Below are 21,511 nucleotides of genomic sequence, written 5' to 3' on the forward strand. Positions count from 1 at the left end.
TTTTTTACAATGAAAAAAAAATCAAATCGGTAATACCCCTTTTCCAGTGGTTTTCTGGTTTAATAGATTACTAGCTTTATGTACCCGGCCTTACTCGGAATGGCCAGTTTGGTTTGCAGTTTTCTTTTACAATCGGAAAATGATAAAAACCAATTGGTCAACAGGGTAATTGTGTTTACTTATTCATACTTTATCATTTGATTAAAAGAAGGCTTTTGGAAACATTTACTGATTTTGAAGAAGGGATCGTGGGTTCGAAAGGTCTTATTCCGGGCAAACGTCTATTTCTAAAGAAGGAAAAACATCCATCGATGCCATATTCCGGGCAACGCATATTTTAAAGAAGGGATCACACCCACCATTGCCTTATTCCGGGCAAATGCCTACTTTTAAAGAATCAATCACATCCACCACTCAGGAGGAAACACATTAATCATTGCTTTTCACTGGGCATACCATTAGTCCGATGAACAACAATTACCATTGTTTTATACCCAGCAAATGATTGCTTTCTATGCAAGATTTTTTTGATGCTGTTCATAATTATCACAAATGTCCTATGTCGAATGGCCTTAGGCCAAATAGTGTTATGTTAATGGCCTTGCTATTGGGGTTAATGGGATTGCTATTTTTAAGGAATTCGGGCAATTTGTTTTCGGAGCATTATATAATGTCAAAGAACCTCGGATGAACTGAATAAAGGGATTTTAAATTAAGTCGTTTTCTAAACAACCCAATCCCAATACCCCCCCTCCCTCCCATTCCAAAAGTCCCTTCCAGCCTCTCTGTAATAGTTTCCTTTGGGTGGAGATTACGTGTTTACGTGATTGGTTTTGAATGACCTATGCGATAAAAAGGTATACTAAACTGTTCGTTTAATGAATATACCCTCTCTCTAATTTAGCTATGGCACTCCTACCCAGTCTGATATAGTCTTCCTTAGACAGATAATATAGGTTCCAAATTTGGTGGACATCGATAAATGGGTTCAGAAGTCATGCTGAATTGATCGATAACTAAACAATACCCCTCTCCCACACCCTCCCCCTTTTAAAATGACTTAACCACATCCACTAAAATCGCTTCCTTATTATTAGACAATATTTGATACAAATTTGGTTCAAATCGGTCATGAGGCTCAGGATTTACATTGAGTTGATCGATTGCTAAACAATACCCCTCCCCCCATACCCTCCCTCTTTTGTAAAGAGCATCCCTAACCTCCTATCGTCGTCTCTTTAAGATAAAGAATTTGTGTTCCAAATTTGGTTGAAATCGGCCAAGGGATTCAGAATTTACACTGCGTTGATCTATAATTTAGCAATACATTTCCCCTCACACCCTCCCCCTTTTCCAAAGAGCATGCTTAACCCCCCCTACCGTCTCCTCTGTAACATAAAGAACTTGTGTTCCAAATTTGGTCGAAATCGACCAAGGGGTTCCGAATTTACACTGAGTTGATCGATAATTAAGCAATACCCCTTCCCCCATACCCTCCCCCTTTCCCAAAGAGCATGCTCAACTCTCCTATGGTCGTCTCCTTAAGATAAAGAATTTGTGTTCCAAATTTGGTTGAAATCGGCCAAGGGGTTCAGAATTTACACTGAGTTGATCGATATCTAAGCAATACCCCTCCCCCACACCCTCCACCTTTTCCAAAGAGCATGCTTAACCCCCCTATCGTTCCCTCTGTAGGTTAAAGAATTTGTGTTTCAAATTTGGTTGAAATCGGCCAAGGGGTTACACAAGGGGTTACACAAGAATTTACACTGAGTTGACCGATAACTAAGCAATACACCTCCCCCCACACCCTCCTCCTTTTCCAAAGGGCATGTCGTCTCCTTAAGATAAAGAATGTGTGTTCCAAATTTGGTTAAAATCGGTAAATGGGTTCAGAAGTTATGCTGGAACATACATACAAACATACATACAAACATACAAACATTGAGTTTTATATATATATATATAGATAGATATAGATAGATAGATAGATAGATAGATAGATAGATAGATAGAAGATAGATAGATAAATATGGATTAATAGAGATTCTAATTCGCTTAATTTCCTCAGCGACACCAAGATAAATGTAAATGCTGTTAGTAGCTAAATGTAACTCGAATGCTGTTAATAAGTGAAGAAATGTATGTATGTAGGTAGATGTACTTAGATTTCCTCCGCCAGCACTTCCGCTTGCTTTTCTCAACAAGTGCTGCTAGGTTTTTCCTCTTTTCCTGCTTACGACCAGCCATTTCGCATAATCGCTTCGAAACTTTCAACAAATCAACACGCGAGCAGGAGAACGCTTTGTTTGTATACAATAAAAATAGGCCAGAGGCTTCACCCATACAATAGTAACATTTACTAAACGGGCGGGATTCCGGCAATGGACGATGAGGAAGTCTTGCCTCCTGAAACCATTTGATGTTGAAGCGCTTCTCTAACACAAACATCAAAATTGATGTTGTGTTGATAGATAGACAATTTCCTTTTAGATCCTCAATAGCGCTTATTTGCTTTTGAGCGTTGAGCGAAGTTTGGTCTACTGATTAGAAAATAACTCAGAAATAATTGATTACAGTTCGACTGGGATGTTTATTGAAATATTTTGGCTTTTTCAGTCTGATATATTCAAACGGGCTTTCCCCATGCAATGCAAATAAAAACCCGTTTGAATATATCTGACTGAAAAAGCCAAAATATTTCAAGTCAGAAATAATTTCAATTTTTTTGCAAAATCATGGATTTGAAGCATTTGTGCAAAATTATGATTTTGCACACATTTTGTGAACTACTCTGCTCAATTAAATCGAGATTGATACTCTGCATATTTGACTGTACTTGGTTGCTTACCCAACACAAATGTTCTGATTTAAAAAAAATCTCTCCCAATTTCAATTGCGATATCCCCAATTACTGTCGGAGAAAGTCATTTCACGTGCAGCTCTCGGGGCTTAGTGTTACGGTATAGTTATTATATTATTGTGCAACAACGTCGGAGTAGTTATCCTAATACGATATCCAAGAAGAGCCTTCCTTTCAAGGTAAGCTTTTTCAAGACGGAATGGATTTGCAGTACAACACCAATCGAAACGAATTTCATTGCTTAAAATAAACTTCTTAAGGAAGATAAAGATCAAACTAATTGTGACGTGAATTTTCCACGATCTACAACATGTTTGATAAAAATGTGTTGCCACATACGATGATGATGATGATGGTGATCAACACAATTCAATCATAGTAACCCATATTTTGCATAAAGTATCTTTAATGTCAAATTTATTGTTTTGGTTCGCATGTTCTCAAGTATAAAAATTGGGCTACTGCGATGGACATCTGACACATAAAGAACCGTCTTACAAAACATGTTGATCAAAAGATTTTAAATGCCATGCTATGCCATATGTAATCTAATACTTATCCATCTACTGTCTGAGCCAATTAGTTGATATTCTGTCAAACGACCTGTTGGGCTAAATGTTTTCAGCAAAATAACATGATCGGCCATATGATCCGTTCCGTCAAACGATATTTTCTGCTCTATGATCCGTTTGGCCTAGTTAGCATTTGTGACCGTACGCCCCATTCGAAAAAAAATACGCAATTTGATCCATTTGACCATATGTCCCGTTCGTCTCATTTCATGAGTACTTTCCAATTTGAGAATAATCACTATACCTAGAAACATTTGAGAATAATGCCTATACGTAGCCGAACAAACCATTAGACTGAAACCCATCTGGCCGAAAGTCATTTGACTAACGGGTCATCCGGCCGAATAGGTCATTTGGCCGAAAAGGTCATCCGGCCGGATAGGTTATTTGGCCGAATAGGCCGAATACGACATGTGGCCGATCATTTGGCTGAATAGCTGAATAGTGATAAATGAGGTTTGAAAAGCGAGACGTCTCGCTTCTCAATGTGAAAGGTGAGAAGCGCGAAGTGAGTAGTGAGACGCATTACTACCCACTTCGCACTACTCGCTTTTGTGAGATTACTCCATTTTCACACCTCATTTCTCACTTTTCAAATGACCTATTCGACAAAATGTCCTGCTCGGCCTAATCAGATGGTCGGTCAAATGACCTATTCAGCCAAATGTCCTGTTCGGCCAAATGACCTATTCGGCCAATATGACCCTTTCGACCAATTGACTTTCGCCCTAATGATCTGATCGACCAAACAACTTTCGGCCTAGTTGCCTTCTGCCAAATGGCATCCGGCCAAACAGTCCTTCCTCGTAAAAAAAAATACGTACTTTTTATTCATTGGTGCACCATGTGCGATGTATTTTCCACTAATTTTGGAGTATGTAAACAGAATTTAAAACGAGTTAGAAGTAGTGTTTTGGAGAAATGAAAGTTTCGTAGCCAAACATAATCAAATTAATTTACTGACACAAACAGTGTCACAAGAGTGAGAAAAAATAAAAATTTGTTTTATATTCATTGACTGAAAATGAATACTTAAAGGTCTTCACCACACAAGTCACCACTAAGCTTATATACTTGTAGATAACACAGCCCTTAAAGTTGACTTAAAGTGGGCCCTTTTGCGACCGCAATAATTGACATGTTGAAATAAAGCAAGTAATGCATAGCTGCATTCGTAATAATGAACCAATGTATTGATATTGATGAAAGAATTCATCTTTACAACTTTTCTAATGCAATTAGCATTTAGTAAGTTATTGAGTTATTTAGCATTTAGTAGTTAAGGCTATGTTTTCGCTCTAAAAACAAACTGTTTATAGGAGGCCCGGACACCCATAGTCTTATATATCAATTGACTTAGCTCGACGAATTGAGGTGATGCCCTAGTTTGTGTGTGTTCGTGTGTATGTATGTGTATGTGTGTATGCGCAAAAAAGGTTACTTAAAATTATTGAAATATAACCAGATGAACCATGGGCGCAAAAATTATGGGAAAAAATCTATTATTATAACAGACGAGAAAGGTAGCATTACTGCTAGGCGGATTAATCAGGTTTTTATTTCAGCTTCTAAAGTGAATTATCGGTAAATTTATTTTATCCATCACATACCTTCGGGGTATCTGATTTCTCCCACTTCCCCCATCCACGGTAGGAAATTGCATGTCGTCAATGGATTCACGCTTGATTTCACATCATCCCCGTCATCATCGCCGGTAGGTACTTCAAATAAGGGTGGTCTTGGTTTGTTCGGTTGGTGAATGGCAAGCGAAGAAAAATGTGAGATTTATGTTTGCACTGCGCACCACTGGAAAACGATTCACGTTGGTAACATTTGAATCAACAGATTATAATTGGCTACGCCCGAAGCAACAATTAGGATTACGTATTTTACTGAGCTCTATCCTTCGGTCTATTCCGCTGCAAGCGGAAGTGACATTTTGCCGGTATACGGTGCGTTCTACATTGGATTGAATTACAATATGTCCTGTTTGCCAGCTGCAGTTGCTTTGACTCTGTCAATCATGTCGGTCATGGTTGGTTTTGCCTACCAGTGTGAAGTATTCAAGAATGCTTTAGCTCAATTTTCTTAACAGGCACCCTATTAGGACCATAATAGCAAATAACTATGCCACTGTAACAATTCTATCAATTATACAAACATGTTTTGATTACCTAATATATAGTACAGATGTTTGAGAACATTTTTTTTCATATATACATTGCTAAAATATTCATAACGCAATCCATACAACGTACTAAAATTTCTTCATTGTATGAAACAAAGTTTTAAAATTAAGCCCCCATTTTTAATGATGAAACTTCCGTAACTGAACAAACACATCACTGGCCCTAAACAAACACCTAATGATGATTGCAGTATTTTCCTCGAAGTTCATTTTCGGGCCTTTTCTTTCGCAAAACCCAACCTCCCGCATCACCCCAGCTCCTACCAGAGCATCATCGCCGTGAAAGTGGATCCTCGGCAACCGCCGTTTCATCTTGCATCCGCATCAGCATTTTCTACGAATCAACGAACAAATGATTATAATGACGAACGAGATGATTAGTACTCTTCTTGGTGGAAAGTAGCTTATGCTTTCCCTGCCAACAATCTGCCGCTAACTAGGAACGAAACGGAAAGGCAAACAAAATCCTGCATGAGTCTATAATATACGTGGGTACTGCGAAACAGGATCAGATCTAATGTTAATGTTTTTCTTGTGCAGCATCAATTTCCCTAGTGATTCTGGAGGCCTCGTTGCTACTGTAGTTGCCGCTCAGGAGCATGCTTTAGCAATATTTGCTGCAAGTGAACATGTGAACCGTCTATCTTCACTCACAGAGCGATAACTGGGACGAAACAAAAGTTTCGTGCCTCCTACATCACTAAAGTCTATAAGGCTTCAGACGAATCCAGTCCTGCATCATCTTAGTTTGAAGTTCAAGTCGAGCGCAAAAAAAGCCAAAACCAGGGTCATATTTATGCTTAGGGGTAGTAAGAGTAAAATATAAAATATGTAGCATATTTTAAAATGAATCATACCTACTATCATTGCAGTGATAAACTTAAAAGCTACACGAATTTAAAATTAATAATTTTCAGCTATTCTGTTATAGAATTTTTACTAACTTCCTGATAATATAATGCCCAGGAAATCGAAAACGACTATCCTACTTCGAAGGAAGTTTTGTATTTGGCATCTCATCCCGCCGAAGAATGCAACCCTGTACACTACGGCCAAGGGGAGTGATGAACGAATTCTTCGTAATGCCTATTGTGTTTGTAAGCTCCCCAGCACTCGGTAGCAACACCAACAACGTCTGACACAAAGACGATGCCCCGCACTGGCGCCCGCAGTTGCGAGAAAAGAAATAATTAGTATTTCTTAGACGTTTGCTTGACTTATTTGCCGTTTCCCTTGTGCAAGACTCCTCCTTGCCTAACCCGACTGAAAGGATTCATTAGAAGCTAACCTCGTTCTGCGGTAAGGTGCGGTGGCGAAACACGATAAGCTAGAGGCGTGGATTAGCTTTTCCTCGGCAATATCCTTGCCTAGGATGATGCGGCTGTTGCTTCCGAAGCGCCGGATGGTGTGTATTGCAGTAGTTGCTTAGGTCTTTCCTAGTTTCATCGAACATTTATTAGCTAGATCGCAGGTAGAGAAACTATAAGGGAGAATCATTGAGCGGAAAAATGTGAAACGGAAGGCAATTTTGCTTGATGAAATCCAACAGTTGTGTGGAAGCATAGATCTTCGCTTTAAGAGATTTTCCCCGGAAGTAATTGATTTTGACCTCTTAATTTTAGGCTGATATGCTCTTTTCTATTCCATCATTTTGTACAACTGATATGATCAGAAGATGGAATAGAACCAAGAAACGGATTGGAAATGAACATCCTGTTTTAAAAGTGACGATCGCTTAGAATGGAATGACCAGAGCAAATGGAAAGCAAGTGAAGCGATATCTTGTTTGAAGAATTTTTTGCTCGCTTAAATTGTGATTTAATATTGATGAGAATAGCAAAAAACAGCACCTAAGAAACAAATTCACTCGTTTTATTAACAAAATTCAAAATTTGGCACATGCCAGATATCGACAAAATATTAATTACAAACATAAAATAAATGTTGCAACGTTTAGAAAACTTTTTCATATTAGGCAAATTAATGAAACTGAAGCAATTATGTATTATTAAAATAAATCGCGAATATCTACTCGGTAAATAAATAAATTTTACAGATTTTCGGTGATAGTTGATAAAAATTATCTCTTAGCGTACAGCTGTAAGCACTAAGCATATGCGGTATTTCGAAAAATTTCGTTTCAGGTGGTTCGAAACGGAATTCCGCGGAATTTGAGCATGGCGAAATCTGATTTCTTGATTTCGTTTCGTTTCGTACAATTACAAAAATTTCGCTGGAAAAAACTAGCTTCTAACGAAATTTAACGGAATTCCGCGGAATTCGACAAATTCATATGTAGTTTTCTTCTACATGAATGCGGAAACGATCGTATGGATGCTGGTCATGGGACGGCAGCTAGTCCGGGAGAACGCGAAGTGAAAAAAATCTACCTCGCGTAGCAGAAATTTGTTTAACCAGTGTGCAATCGATCGTGTTGATGCTGATCACGCCAGCTAGTGTGGGAGAACGTGAAGTGATAAAACTTATGTCTGCATCGAAGCACAAAATTATTTAGTGCGGAATCGATCGTGTTGTAGAAGATTATTAAACGAAGCACATTGATCTTGCGTTGGATTGATTTGAAACACAGTTTTCGTCTTCTTGTTTTCAAAGTAACTTCGTTTACAATAAATATTTTGTCGCTTATCAAGGGGTTTCACATGAATTACCTTCTAAACTAACCAACGATTCCTTTCCCGTAGCGCTCACGGAGATGCAGAGCATTCCTCGGTCTCTTATAACAATGAGTGTTAAACTAATTTTCCTCTCCTAATCCTAAATTGACTATAAGCACGTAACCCGCATCATTATTGGAAACTCCGAAGCAAGTATACAATAAGAATAACTTTTTTATATCCCAAGAATATTAGTTAATTGGTGAGCTGTGCAGTGTGCATATTTGCTGTTTCTCGGCCAATCATGATTAGCAACTACGATGTGTATTAGAGTGGGGCGTCATGGTCATTTTTTCAAATCAATGGTTTTTCGAAGCCATTCTGGGTCCTGAACAACTTGCTGAATTTGAGACCGATTGGTTGCTTCCTCGCTTTCCGCATCGTGTTTGAAGTTTGTATGGAAATTAGTATGGGAGAACGTATATTTTTGCATTTCTACTACTAGAGGCATCAGTTCATCGTAAACCAAGTGGCACATTGCGTTAAAGTATAGTCCAAAGGATGCCGAAAAACTTTGCTCAAGAAGGCACGTTGCTGGAACGTCTACGAAATAAGTTATGGTTTACACAATCAATTTTCGAAACGTAATAAACCTTATAGTAAACCTTCCAGCTACGTACCATCTTCGGCAAAGTCTTTCGGCATCCTCCAGACTAGATGCTAACGTATTGAGTCACGTGATTGATGATAAATTTAAGCTGCTAAGAGCAAAAATGTAAAAAGTACGTTTTCCCATACTAATCTCCATGTAAATTTAAAACGCGATGCGGCATGCGAGGTTGCAACCAATTGAGCCCATATTTTGCACAGTTGATTGGGGTCCCAAAACGATTCAGAAAAACCTTGATCTCACTTGATCGAACGAAGTTTGCGTTTTTCCATACAACTGCGCCCCACTCTAATGTGTATAGTTAATCAAGCTAATAAGCTTTTTTTTGACTATTTGCACAGTATGTAAGGAACAATGCAGATTTGTGGGCATTTCTAGATCTTCGCATGGAATGTGCAAAAAAAAATCCAGAACGGGTTGAAAGATCATTAAAATTGCTGAAAGTTCTTTACTTACATATAATTGCTTTCAGCTCATACTGACCATAACAGCTGTTCTCATATGCCAAGGACACAAAAACAATACCTCAGTTTGTCGAGCTGATTGTATATAATACTATGGGTCTGTGAATTTCAATCGGTAATACATATCTTCGTGCATTTTAGAAAGGTGCACAGGATTCTTCTAGTGAGCAAATGTATGCTATATATACAGTATATGTAGACGAAGAATAAGATGGAATACATTTTGGCTGAAACGCTCTTTTCAAATGTTGGTCTAGTAATATCAATTCTCTATCTGCGTATACGCCTGGCAGGTGTGGATACATAATCGAGTATCCCACTAAATAAAAAAAAATCTAAGCATTCATTTTCTAATTTTGACTAAGTCAGTACCAGTGTTGTAAAATGTCATTTGCATTCGTTTGTATAATTTTCCCAGAACTTGTTTCAGAAGGTAGCTATCAATTCATGTTGTATGACGAACTTATAGCGGTTAAATGGGCCTACAACTTTGTCTAACGAGACTTTGCTGTAAATATGTAATCTGGGGCGTGGGAGGCAAAATGTCATTCAAATGACATTATGTCAAATGACACGTGACATTTTGAAGAGTTTTCACTCTCCAGCCTTTGATGTTATACTTAGAGCAATGTACCCTTGGACAAAAATATAACCCTACTCAAGCGTTATGAGTACATTCAAAATTATGGAAGAAATTTTGCTTCTAAAGAAAGTTATGAGCAAATTAGTCAAATGACATGCAGATGACATTTTACAAGCCTGGTCAGTACTTAGTCCACGCTGACAAGACAATATGAAGTATGCTTCAGCATAATTACATAATTCTTAAGTGAACTAAGATTTCAAACGAAATTTGAATCCGTATATGAAAAATCCCAAATCCCTTTATTTTTATATACTTACTGATATAAAATTGATCAGATTCGGGAGCACACGCTCCACGATGAATTCCTTTGAAGCGGCACAAATGCTGGGGTATTGTCTTATCGCCAATGGTATAAACGGCGAGAATGTGGCGATTTATCACAGATTGCCTTTTCTGTTATTGTAACTCGTTTGGTTGCAAAACAGTTATTCGATTTCGAAAAAGTGAAATCAGAATTGCGTACATAATGTAAAACCAATTTAATAAAAATTTCGCGGAATAAAAATTAAATTTCGTTTCGTTTCGAAAAATTTCGAATTAAGTGAACCTTGATTTCGTATAGACGAATCCAAGTAAAAATAAGAAGAAGACACACGACGGTGTTAACTTTGACAGATCCTACAGCACAGCATAGGAAGATTATTTTAAAATGCTTATAATAAATTCTAGACAAAATGTAATTAAAATCTGATTGAAGTATGATACGGAAAAAGTTCCGAACTGTATGATAGATACATTTTTGGAAAATATTCAAAAAATTGAGATAAGCTTCCGAATATGTAATTCAGAACTTTTTCCGTATCATACTTCAATCAGATTTTAATTACAATTTGTCTAGAATTTATAATAAGCATTTTAAAATAATCTTCCTATGCTGTGCTGTAGGATCTGTCAAAGTTAACACCGTCGTGTGTCTTCTTCTTATTTTTACTTGGATTCGTCTATCGTTTCGAAGTCTCGAAAGAAATCTTTATTTCGTTTCGTTTCGATCCGAATCAACATAGACATTTTAAATTTCGTTTCATTTCGTTTCGTTAGGAAAAAAGTGTGTTATCGCATACCCTTAGTAAGCACGCTCGACGTGGCACACTAGAATTAATTTAAGGACCAGTCTCCCGGAATTCAAAACTAATTTTACACACTTTTTCGAGGGCCCCCACTCAATACGGAAGTAGCGCACAACTGTCATTATTATTGTTTCTGCTTTGCTGCGTCTTTCAATAAATAATAAAATAATGTCACTGGAATAATAAAAATGACAGTTGGGCTCAGTAGTTCCGAATCGAGTTTTTTTAATGTTTACTTACTTACATACTTACTTATGGGTCATGTACACCTCCGCTGGTGCAAAGGACCGACTTGAAAGATCTCCATCCTGAGCGTTGTCTCGGTCGACTCCTTTTATTTTTTTATTGAGGCTTCGCCGCCATGAGCCTCTGGGTTTGCCTCTGCTGCGATGTCCCGCTGGGTTCCAGTCTAATGCTTGTTTACAGGTTTCGTTTCCGTCCCTACGTAGAGTGTGGTCGACCTAGCCCCACTTCCGATCCCGAATTTCTGTTGTTATCGGCCTCTGGTGACAACGACGATGGAGCTCGTTGTTTGAGATCCAGTTGTGAGGCCACCAGGCCCGAATTATGTACCGCAGGCATCATCAAGCTGAGCTAAAGCTAAGCTAAAGCTGTTTAAAGCTAAGCTAAAGTTGTTAAAGCTAAGCTTAAAGCTAAGCTAAAGCTGTTAAAGCTAAGCTAAAGTTGTTAAAGCTAAGCTAAAGCTAAGCTTAAAGTTGTTAAAGCTAAGCTAAAGCTAAAGTTAAAGTTGTTAAAGCTAAGCTAAAGTTAAAGCTGTTAAAGCTAAGCTACAGTTAAGCTAAAGCTGTTAAAGTAAGTTAAAGCTAAGCTAAAGCTAAGCTAAAGTTGTTAAGCTTAAAGTAAGCTAAGTTAAAGCAGTTAAAGCTGGCCAGTTAAGCTTAAAGTTGTTAAAGCTAAAGCCCCAGCTTAAAGCTGCTTAAAGCCGCCCCAGCCCCGGGCCCCAGCCTGGCCCCAGCCCTGCCCCAGCCAGCCCCAGCCCCAGCCTGGGCCCCAGCCCAGCCTGCCCAGCCCCCAGCCCTGCCCCAGCCCCGCCCCAGCCCGCCCCAGCCCTGGCTCCAGCCTCAGCCCCAGCCTGCCTCAGCCAGCCCCAGCCCGCCAGCCCTGGCCCCAGCCCCACCAGCCCGCCCAGCCCCAGCCCCTGCCCCAGCCTGGCCCAGCCTGCCCAGCCTGCCTCAGCCTGCCCAGCCCGGCCCCAGCCTGGCCCCAGCTCAGCCTGCCCAGCCCGCCCCAGCCCCGCCTGCCTGGCCCAGCCTCCGGCTCAGCCCAGCCTGCCCGGCTCAGCCCAGCCCAGCCCCCAGCCTGGGCTCAGCCTGCTCAGCCTGCCTGCGCCCTGCTCAGCCTGCCTGCGCTCAGCCTGCTCAGCCTGGGCTCAGCCTGCCCAGCCTGCCCACCAGCCTGGCTCAGCCCGGCTCAGCCTGCTCAGCCTGCCTGCCCAGCCTGGCTCAGCCCCAGCCCCAGCCTCACCAGTGCCTGCCTCCGCTCAGCCCGCTCCCAGCCTGCCCCAGCCTGCCTCAGCCTGCCAGCCTGGCTCAGCCTGGCCTGCCTGCGCCCCCAGCCACCAGCCTGCCCGCCCAGCCCCAGGCCCCAGCCTGCCCCAGCCAGCCCCTGCTCAGCCCCAGCCTGGGCCCCAGCCCGGCCCCAGCCCGCCCCCAGCCCCAGCCCCAGTGCCCCAGCCTGCCTGCCTCCGCCCAGCCCCGGCCCCAGCCCGCCTGGCCCAGCCCGCCCCAGCCCTGCCTGCCCAGCCTGGGCCCCAGCCCGCTCAGCCCTGGCCCAGCCCAGCCCCGCCCAGCCTGTCAGCCCGCCCCCAGCCTGCCTGGCCCAGCCCGCCTGCCCGCCCAGCCCGCCCAGCCTGGCCCCAGCCTGGCCCCTGCTCCAGCCTGCCTCAGCTCCGCCCCAGCCCCAGCCCGCTCAGCCTGCCTCAGCCTGGGCTCAGCCTGCCTCAGCCTGGGCTCCAGCCTGCCCTGGCTCAGCCTGGCCCGCCTGCCTGCTCAGCCTGTCAGCCTGCCCAGCCTGCCTGCCTGGCTCAGCCTGCCCAGCCTGCCCCGCCCAGCCAGCCTGGGCCCCAGCCTGCCCAGTGCCCCAGCCCGCCCAGCCCCAGCCCCAGCCCCAGCCCTGCCCGCCCAGCCCCAGCCCCAGCCAGCCCGGCCCAGCCCCAGCCTGGCCCCAGCCCCGGGCCCCAGCCTGGGCTCAGCCCCAGCCCCAGCCCCAGCCTGTGCCTGGCCCTGCCCCAGCCCCGCCCCAGCGCCCGCCAGCCTGGCTCCCAGCCCTGGCCCCAGCCCCACCAGCCCCCCTGCCCCCGCCCAGCCTGCCTCAGCCCCAGCCCGCCTGCCCCTCAGCTCAGCCCAGCCTGCCCAGCCCTGGGCTCCCAGCCTGGCTCAGCCCCGCCCCAGCCCGGCCTCAGCCTGCCTGTGCCCTGGGCCCCAGCCCGGCTCAGCCTGCCTGCAGCCCGCCCAGCCTGCCTGCCTCAGCCTGGGCTCAGCCCGCCCGCCTGCCCAGCCTGCCTCAGCCAGCTCAGCCTGGGCTCAGCCCGCTCAGCCCGCCTGCCTGCCTGGCTCAGCCTGCTCAGCCTGGCTCAGCCTGCTCAGCCTGCCTGCCTGCCTGCCTGCAAGCTAAAGCTGCCTGCTAAAGCCTGGCTCAGCCTGCCTCAGTTGCCTGTCAAAGCTCAGCTGCTGCCTGCCTGCCCAGTTGTTAAAGCTGCCTGCTCAGCCTGTTGCTAAAGCCTGGCTGTGCTGCTAAAGTTGCTTCAGTTAAGCTAAAGCTGTTAAAGTTAAGCTAAAGCTTTGTGTTAGCTTAAAGCTAAGCTGTTAAAGCTAAAGCTAAAGTTGCTAAAGTTGCTTAACCCAACTAGATCCGATGACGTTTCGGGCTATCGACCAGCTCACTCCCAAGTTGGATTTTCTCGACCAGACTAAGTCCGACGACGATTCCGGCCATAGACATACTTACTCCCGAGTTAGATTTTCTCGAACGGACTACGTCCGATGACGATTCCAGCTATCGACCAACTCATTCCCGAGTTGGATTTTCTTGACCCGACTAGGTCTGATGACGATTCTGGTCATCATCCAACTAACTCCCGACTTGGATTCCGGCCATCGACCAACTCACTACCGAGTTGGATTTTCTTGACTCAACTAGGTCCGATGACGATTCCGGCTATCGACCAACTCATTCCCGAGTTGGATTTTGTCGACCTAACTTGATCCGATAACGATTATGGTCATCATCCAACCAACTCCCGAGTTGAATTTTCTCGACCCGACTAGTCCGATGACTACTCCGGCCATTGACAAATTTTCTCCCGAGTTTTTTGACCCGACTGGGTTCGATGATGATTCCGGCTGTGGACCAACTCATTCCTGAGTTGGATTTTCTGGACCCGACTAGGTCCGATGACGATTCCGGTCATCGTCCAACTCAATCCCGAGTTGGATTCGGGCCATCGACCAACACACTCCCGAGTTGGATTTTCTCGACCCGACTAGGTCCGATGATGATTCCGGGGAGATTGCTAATAAGATGAAGATAAGAAACTATCATGAATTCTCTACAGGGTATTCGGCCGGCTTTTTGAAACGGAATTTTACTTATCATTTTTCAACTAGCTGCATTGCAATCTGTCTGTTTGGTCTGGTCTGCCTTTTCGTCATTCTATGAGCCATATTTTTGAAAAAATAATTCCCGAAGACACTGATGCAAAAAACAACATCCTGAAATGTTAATGAAGTTCACGTTTTTCCCCAAACGCACCACTGTGCGTCGATTCAATATCCACTCTTTATAACCACTCTTTATAACCTATGACAAAACGTTAACCGCAAAGACAAGGCCACTGTTGTTCTTGTTTAATGCTTTATAGTTAAGTTCGCGAATTGTGCATAAATTGATAGCAAATCCCGTATTTTATATGGATTTTGGTTCCCTCTGCCACTTCGCAAGTTCTGACCTATAACGCCATCAAAACTTATCTGTTGAATTAGGCAAATAGCTGACGATACATTATGGATTGCAAAGGAACAAAATATATTCTTTCTTAGAAATGATTTATAGCATTTTTAACTTTCTTAAGGCTTTCCCAGCTTTCACACGACTCGGACGCGTGATTTATTCGAAGTGTAAATAGTCCTTGATCGTTTCACATTTTTTCTGGCTCTCCGATGATAAACGACAGCATCTTTAAAAAGTAATCAATTCATTGTAAACGTGGCGACCTTCCAGAGTGCCAGCTAGAGGGCAAGGACTTTTCCTGACTCTCGCTTTCGAGGGACAAAACAAAGCAACAAACAGTCACAGCAAGACCGTCCCATGCTCACAGGCCGGGGGAAAAGCGAAATGGCAAAAGTTTTACACAATCGATGAAAACCATAAATAACACCTGAAAGTGCAAAACTAGCAAAGTAAAACCATTAACGAAACAAATGGAGCCACACACGGCTGCATCGCAGAGGACCAGGTCACAGCAGGGCGCGCAGTGGCCGAATTATCGCAATATCTATTCTTGCTGTATTAAAGGACATTAGAGGGTACCATTATTATCAGATCTACAGGAAAAAATAGTCAATAGTCAACATATTTTGAATTTTTTTAGATACATAATATTTGACAAATATGCATATTTTGTGATACAGTTGATCCTTTTAAATATTTTCTAAATGACTTTACAGTAAGATCTAAATTGAATTGGTTGAATTCGTCCACATAAACAAAACAAGTTGCATTTTCCGTCTTAATTTACATCGTTTTCTAAAGATCGTTGATAAATTCAAATTTTAGCTAGCGTGAAGGTTAATGAATGATAAAATTCTTACGGTGGAAGTCATAATTTTAATCGCTTTACTATCGACTTTCATTCGAGTTTTGGCAAGATCATGTAATCTTTAAAAATTAGAATCAATTACCAAGAAAGAAGCACAATTCTCAAGAAATGACACTAATATCAAGAGCTAGACTTCTAGTTATGTTCGTCGTTCAATCGTATACCCCCTTCTGCGGATCGTCGTGGCGGAACGATACATCTTTTACGCATCCTTCCGATATGGTGAAGCGAAAGTTTCCGCAGGCCCCTGTTTTCATAATTGTTTGCTCGTTTCGTCGGGACAGGATAGAGAGCCGAACAAAAAGAAACCTCTTGTTGTCACCATTAAAATAATAATGTCCCTTCGAGCTAATCCGATGATTAATTCGATTTCTGCCTGTTGTTGGCCGGAACCCATCCGGATCGCCGCATCCGAGGATGGAGCATTTTTTTTTATTATTGTTATACCATGTCCCTATTCATTCGGTTGTTATCTCGGAGGAGGAAAACTTGAGCTTATCAAAACTTTTGCAGCCAACCGACCGAACGAACGGTCATCATTAGCGAGATTTCCAAGGTCGATTTTGCGGGTTGGCGTGGAGCCCTGGATGGCCAAGGAGGGCATCATCAGTCGAATTGAGGATTAAAGGCTCAGTGCCACCACGCAATGCAGCAACAGAATACTGGGAATGTGGATAGAGGCTGCGGCACATGAAATAAAAAAAAAGCTGAAAACATAAATCACAATTCTGTCAAGTACAAAACCATAAATTCTACTTTCGGGACAAATCTTTCGCAATGCCGTTATTTGTAGAGTGAATCATGTATTAATTTGAAGCGAGCTGATTGTCAAGGATGACTATTATGGCATAGAATTGTATCGGGATGGGAAAAGTAGGGCAAAAGGATAAGCTGACGGGTTGTCTTTTGTTGCTTCGTTTGCAGTATTGAGATGGAAAGAGTTTAAAATAAATGAAAAAATCACACGGAGAAAAAATAAATTGATTGAAAGTTTTATAATTAAAAGTATAATCTGGCTCCATTCGTACGTGTGAACAGAAAACGTACGTCACTTGAAATTTACATCTTTTCATACAGTTACTCGTATCTTATTTGGATCGATACATCATGCTATATTATATTATCTATTTGATTGTTTTCGAATTTGTTCCCAGTTGATAATGCGCTTGAAAGTGATGACATTAATGATAAATAATGCCTGGAGGTTTGATCCTGCGGTACGAGAAATAGCAATAGTCCCACTAGTTTTCTCAATTGGTTACATAATTCAAGTTCGAGTATTCAAAAATGCTAAAAAGAATCGATCCTGCCAGGAGTCGAACCTGGAATCTTCTGATCCGTAGTCAGACGCGTTATCCATTGCGCCACAGGACCCTTCATACAAGTAGCGAACTATTTCATTCAATGTTCCCTTCGCTTATGCTTCTATATTTCGTTTGCCTCTTCCGTAGCACCTCAATCTAAAAATACGCACCCTCCTCCTAAATTGGCTGCTCATGCGCTTCGGTCGGTTTGTTTTTCGCCTCATCCTTATCGCTTATTTTCTGACTGCGTGACCTACTGTACGGGAGCCAAATGGTCGTCATATATTCGTTCTGTCTGATAACCAGAGTGGAAATCATATAAGAAATCTAGATTGTATGAATGGGAACTTCCAATTTGATGTCGTAAATCCAATCAACAAGTGTTTCTTGTCACGTGGGAATGCTGATAGCATTATGGGATGGATTAACCTGCAGTAGAAATATCCGGATTTTAATCACTGTGTGATGTAAGTTTATGAGTTAAATGATCATGTTTTGATTAGAATTGATTGCTTCAGTGCAAACGTATTGAGATCGACAGCAACCATATTCTGACTGAACAACTAGGATGTTGCCAGCTAGTAGCGTTTTATGACTGCCGAAACGTGTAACGCCAAATTGTTGTCTTGATTTACTATTTACCGGAAAAAGTCAATCAAAACAACAAATAAAGTTTCCACGGTGATTAAACCCTGAGATATTAAACCCCAGTCAGAGTATGGGGTGTTGTAAACAAGGCAGTATCATTTTGTTATTGTATGTATCAGAACGTCGAATCTTTGTGTTATTGTATGTAACTTGACAAGACTTGAAACTAAAAATTTGTCATTAGATGTAAAATCGTAGCAAACGTTGCTGAAATCCTGAAGCGATGATGTCGACATCGAATCGGACGGAACCTTCGTTAAAACTGCGAATCATGGCGACTGAGGCTGAGCAACTGTTTGCGGCGTAGTTTGCGCTTTGTACTGTTTCATTTAGCAAAGCTCTACAGGAAGGGGGCAATATGCCCTAGCTAAGCAAACATTGCTTTATTGTCTTATTTGTAACGCTAATCATGGGTATTTTTACATTAAGCAACAGCTAAACAAGATAGCTAGTTGATGCCATTCAAAAATTGTCAAAAATCTCAATCATATTGATAATATTCACATTTCAAAAAAGTGGTGATATTCTGTTGCCGGAAAAAATAATGAGGCAAAACCCCTTTTAGATGGCAGCTCCTAGGGAACAAAGCACCACGCGTCGGCGAATCAGCATTCTGGTATGGATAGTACGTGGAGACGCAAGTACATTGTAGGTTAGTGCCACTAGGGCTTTTTGCCTCGCCAAAATGTTAGATGTTTTTTTCAAAATGTGGAAATTTTCGGTTTTTCCGACCTTCCCATACACTATGTTGAAACTTTTTTTTGCCTAACCTACATAATAACGGTAAATATGAGGGAAACCACAAAAAGTGTTTTGCCTGGGGGGTGGACGTTTTGGGGCCTCTTACCCTACCTTCGTATTTGCGAATCGAATAAGCAAAAGAAAAAAAAAAGAAATAAGGATACCAAAGGAAGAAGGAGGGAAAAAGTAGAAAGAGAAAAGTTATCATTTTTTTTTATAATGGTCAATTTTAATGCTTCCGGAGGATTTCCCAAAGCTATTGGAACTATCCCCTGGGCTTCATATGTTCTTCTTCTTCAAGGTGGCCCATATCCCCAAAATCATATCACTGTTTGGCTTTAGCACCAGGAATTTTTCGGCTTTGCAGTCGCTTTAGCAATGAAAACGAAAGTTTGTTTCTTCTCCCGACTTTCGTTTTCATTGCTAAAGTGGCTACAAAACCGAAAAACCCCCGGTCAAAAATCATATCGGGATTATAATACTGCGTTTGAAATACCCATTGAAAAATGCAGAAGTAGGAAAGATACAAAAGGGTGAAGTGAAAATATTAAAAGAAAGAAACGATATATACGCCAAAAACCCCAAAAATCGCAAATTCATCAATTTTCTATTCCTTCCTTCTTCGGATCGGACTATAGGATCAGAAGCTATGGCCAGAGCCGGATTTCGGGGGGTGGGCGGTGATGCCGTGGCCTAATGTACATACCAAAACCAATCTTTTTTGTTCATTTTGGGGCCCCCACAACCTATTGGCCCCGGGGCCCTTACTTACTTACTTATGGATCCTGTACACCTCCGGTGGTGCAAAGGGCCGACTTGAAAGATCTCCATCCTGAGCGTAGCCCGGCTATCGCTTTAACCTGTTGCCAGGTTAGATTTCGGTCGACTTCTTTTATTTCTTTATTGAGGCTTCGCCGTCATGAACCTCTGGGTCTGCCTCTGCTGCGATGTCCCGCTGGGTTCCAGTTTAATGATTGTTTACAGGGGCCCCCTTCCGGCTAAATCCGGCCCTGGCGATGGCCAAAATACAACTTTTTTTTAAACAAAAATCGCGTAAAAAAGTTTGACTCACTTTTTGGGCACTTACCCTTAACCTATTTGCTCGCATTCGACGGGGAATCCTGCCTCATTGTTTTCTATTGAAAATTTCCAGATCGGACTATGGGATTAGAAGTTATGGTCAATATACATGTTTTTCCAAAATGCACGAGAAAGGCAACAACACCGCTAGGTGGATTAATCAGGGTTTTCCACTTTCTTCTTCTTACTTCTTATTTCTTCTTACTTCTTTATTTTTGCTTCTATACTTCCTTTGTTCTTTCTTATTTTTTCTTCGTTCGTTTTTATATCTTTATTATTTTTATTTTATTCTTCTTTCTTCTTCATTTTCTTCTATTTTCTACCTTCTCCAGTGAATGTAAAACTAAAATATTGCCAATGACAACAACTTTATCTTCTTTCGTACATGTCGGGACAAAATCAACTCACAATAGTCGTTTGTCCCAAACTGCAACATAATAGGACAATGATCGCCTGTCGCGTATTTAGAAAAATGTTCGGTATTTGATGATGTTTTTGGTTAAAAAAAGTATCAGTTATCAATATTTAGACATAAACAAAGCCATCTGTTGAGATGATTTGTGTTTTACTTCTGAAATATACAAACTATCGCAGTTAGAAAAGTTCACATCAAGTACTTAACCATATTTGTTGCACGCGCGGCTACAAAGCAAGACCATGCTGAGGGTGACTGGGTTCGATTCCCGGTGCCGGTCTAGGCAACTTTCGGATTGGAAATTGTCTCGTCGTCCCTTGGCATAAAAGTATCATCGCGTTAGCCTCATGATATACGAATGCAAAAGTGGTAACTTGGCTTAGAAACCACGCAGATAATAACTGTGGAAGTGCTTAATGAACACTAAGCTACGAGGCGGCTTTGTCCCAGTATGGGGATGTAATGCCAATAAGAATAAGAAGAAGAAGGAGAAGATATTTGTTGCAGATGCAATGGAACGCACCATTGTCTTTATCGTCCTGCAGATGAGGAAAAAGACTGATTGCTATTCTATTTTGCTGCTTGTTTTTGGATTTTCAGCGACAAGTACACTCCTTCACTTTCTTTCCTCTTCATTCCATCTTTTTTCATCTTTCCTCGTTTACTTTCAGTCTGCAGTCTTTTCTTTTTTCACCTACTTTCATTCTTCTTTCGTTCTTCTTCTGTCTAGTTTACTCTTTCTCCTATCTCATCCTTTTTTTCTTTTTGCTGCTTTTTCCTCTCTTCTTTCCTTTTCTTTTCTTTTCTTGCTTATAATCTTTTTTTCCTTATTCTCTTATCTACATTCCTTCTTTCTTCTTCTATCTTGCTTCTTTCTTCATTCTTCTTCCTCCTTCTTCAGTCCTTCTACCTTCAACTTTCTTTCCTCTTCTTATCTTATTTTTTCATTACTTCTTCCTTACTTCATCCTTCATCCTCCTCTCTACTACCATCTACTATTTTCCATTTTTTTCCTCCTTCGCGGAAGTTCCTCCAGGAATTCCTCCGGAAGTTCCTCCAGGAATTCCTCCGAAAGTTCCTCCAGGAATTCCTCCGGAAGTTCCTCCAGGAATTCCTCCGGAAGTTCCTCCAGGAATTCCTCCGGAAGTTCCTCCAGGAATTCCTCCGGAAGTTCCTCCAGGAATTCCTCCGGAAGTTCCTCCAGGAATTCCTCCGGAAGTTCCTCCAGGAATTCCTCCGGAAGTTCCTCCAGGAATTCCTCCGGAAGTTCCTCCAGGAATTCCTCCGGAAGTTCCTCCAGGAATTCCTCCGAAGTTCCTCCAGGAATTCCTCCGGAAGTTCCTCCAGGAATTCCTCCGGAAGTTCCTCCAGGAATTCCTCCGGAAGTTCCTCCAGGAATTC

General features: G+C 42.2%; 1 protein-coding gene and 1 non-coding gene across 2 annotated transcripts in view; one reads left to right on the forward strand and one right to left on the reverse strand.

The window, feature by feature from the left end:
* Positions 1-13,823, forward strand: part of LOC134222956 (uncharacterized) — a 36,127-nt gene extending 22,304 nt beyond the window's left edge. Inside the window, exons 2-4 of the mRNA XM_062702097.1 lie at positions 12,051-12,409; positions 12,543-13,180; positions 13,231-13,823. Of these exons, the coding sequence (XP_062558081.1) occupies positions 12,051-12,409; positions 12,543-13,180; positions 13,231-13,823 (1,590 nt within the window). The remainder of the gene's footprint in view (positions 1-12,050; positions 12,410-12,542; positions 13,181-13,230) is intronic.
* Positions 13,824-17,223: 3,400 nt separating this feature from the next.
* On the reverse strand, positions 17,224-17,296 carry Trnar-acg (transfer RNA arginine (anticodon ACG)). The gene has a single exon. It is a non-coding gene; the product is annotated as a tRNA-Arg (tRNA).
* Positions 17,297-21,511: the final 4,215 nt, after the last annotated feature.

The sequence above is a fragment of the Armigeres subalbatus genome, chromosome 3 (genome assembly GCF_024139115.2).
Source record: "Armigeres subalbatus isolate Guangzhou_Male chromosome 3, GZ_Asu_2, whole genome shotgun sequence".
Lineage (NCBI taxonomy): Eukaryota > Metazoa > Arthropoda > Insecta > Diptera > Culicidae > Armigeres > Armigeres subalbatus.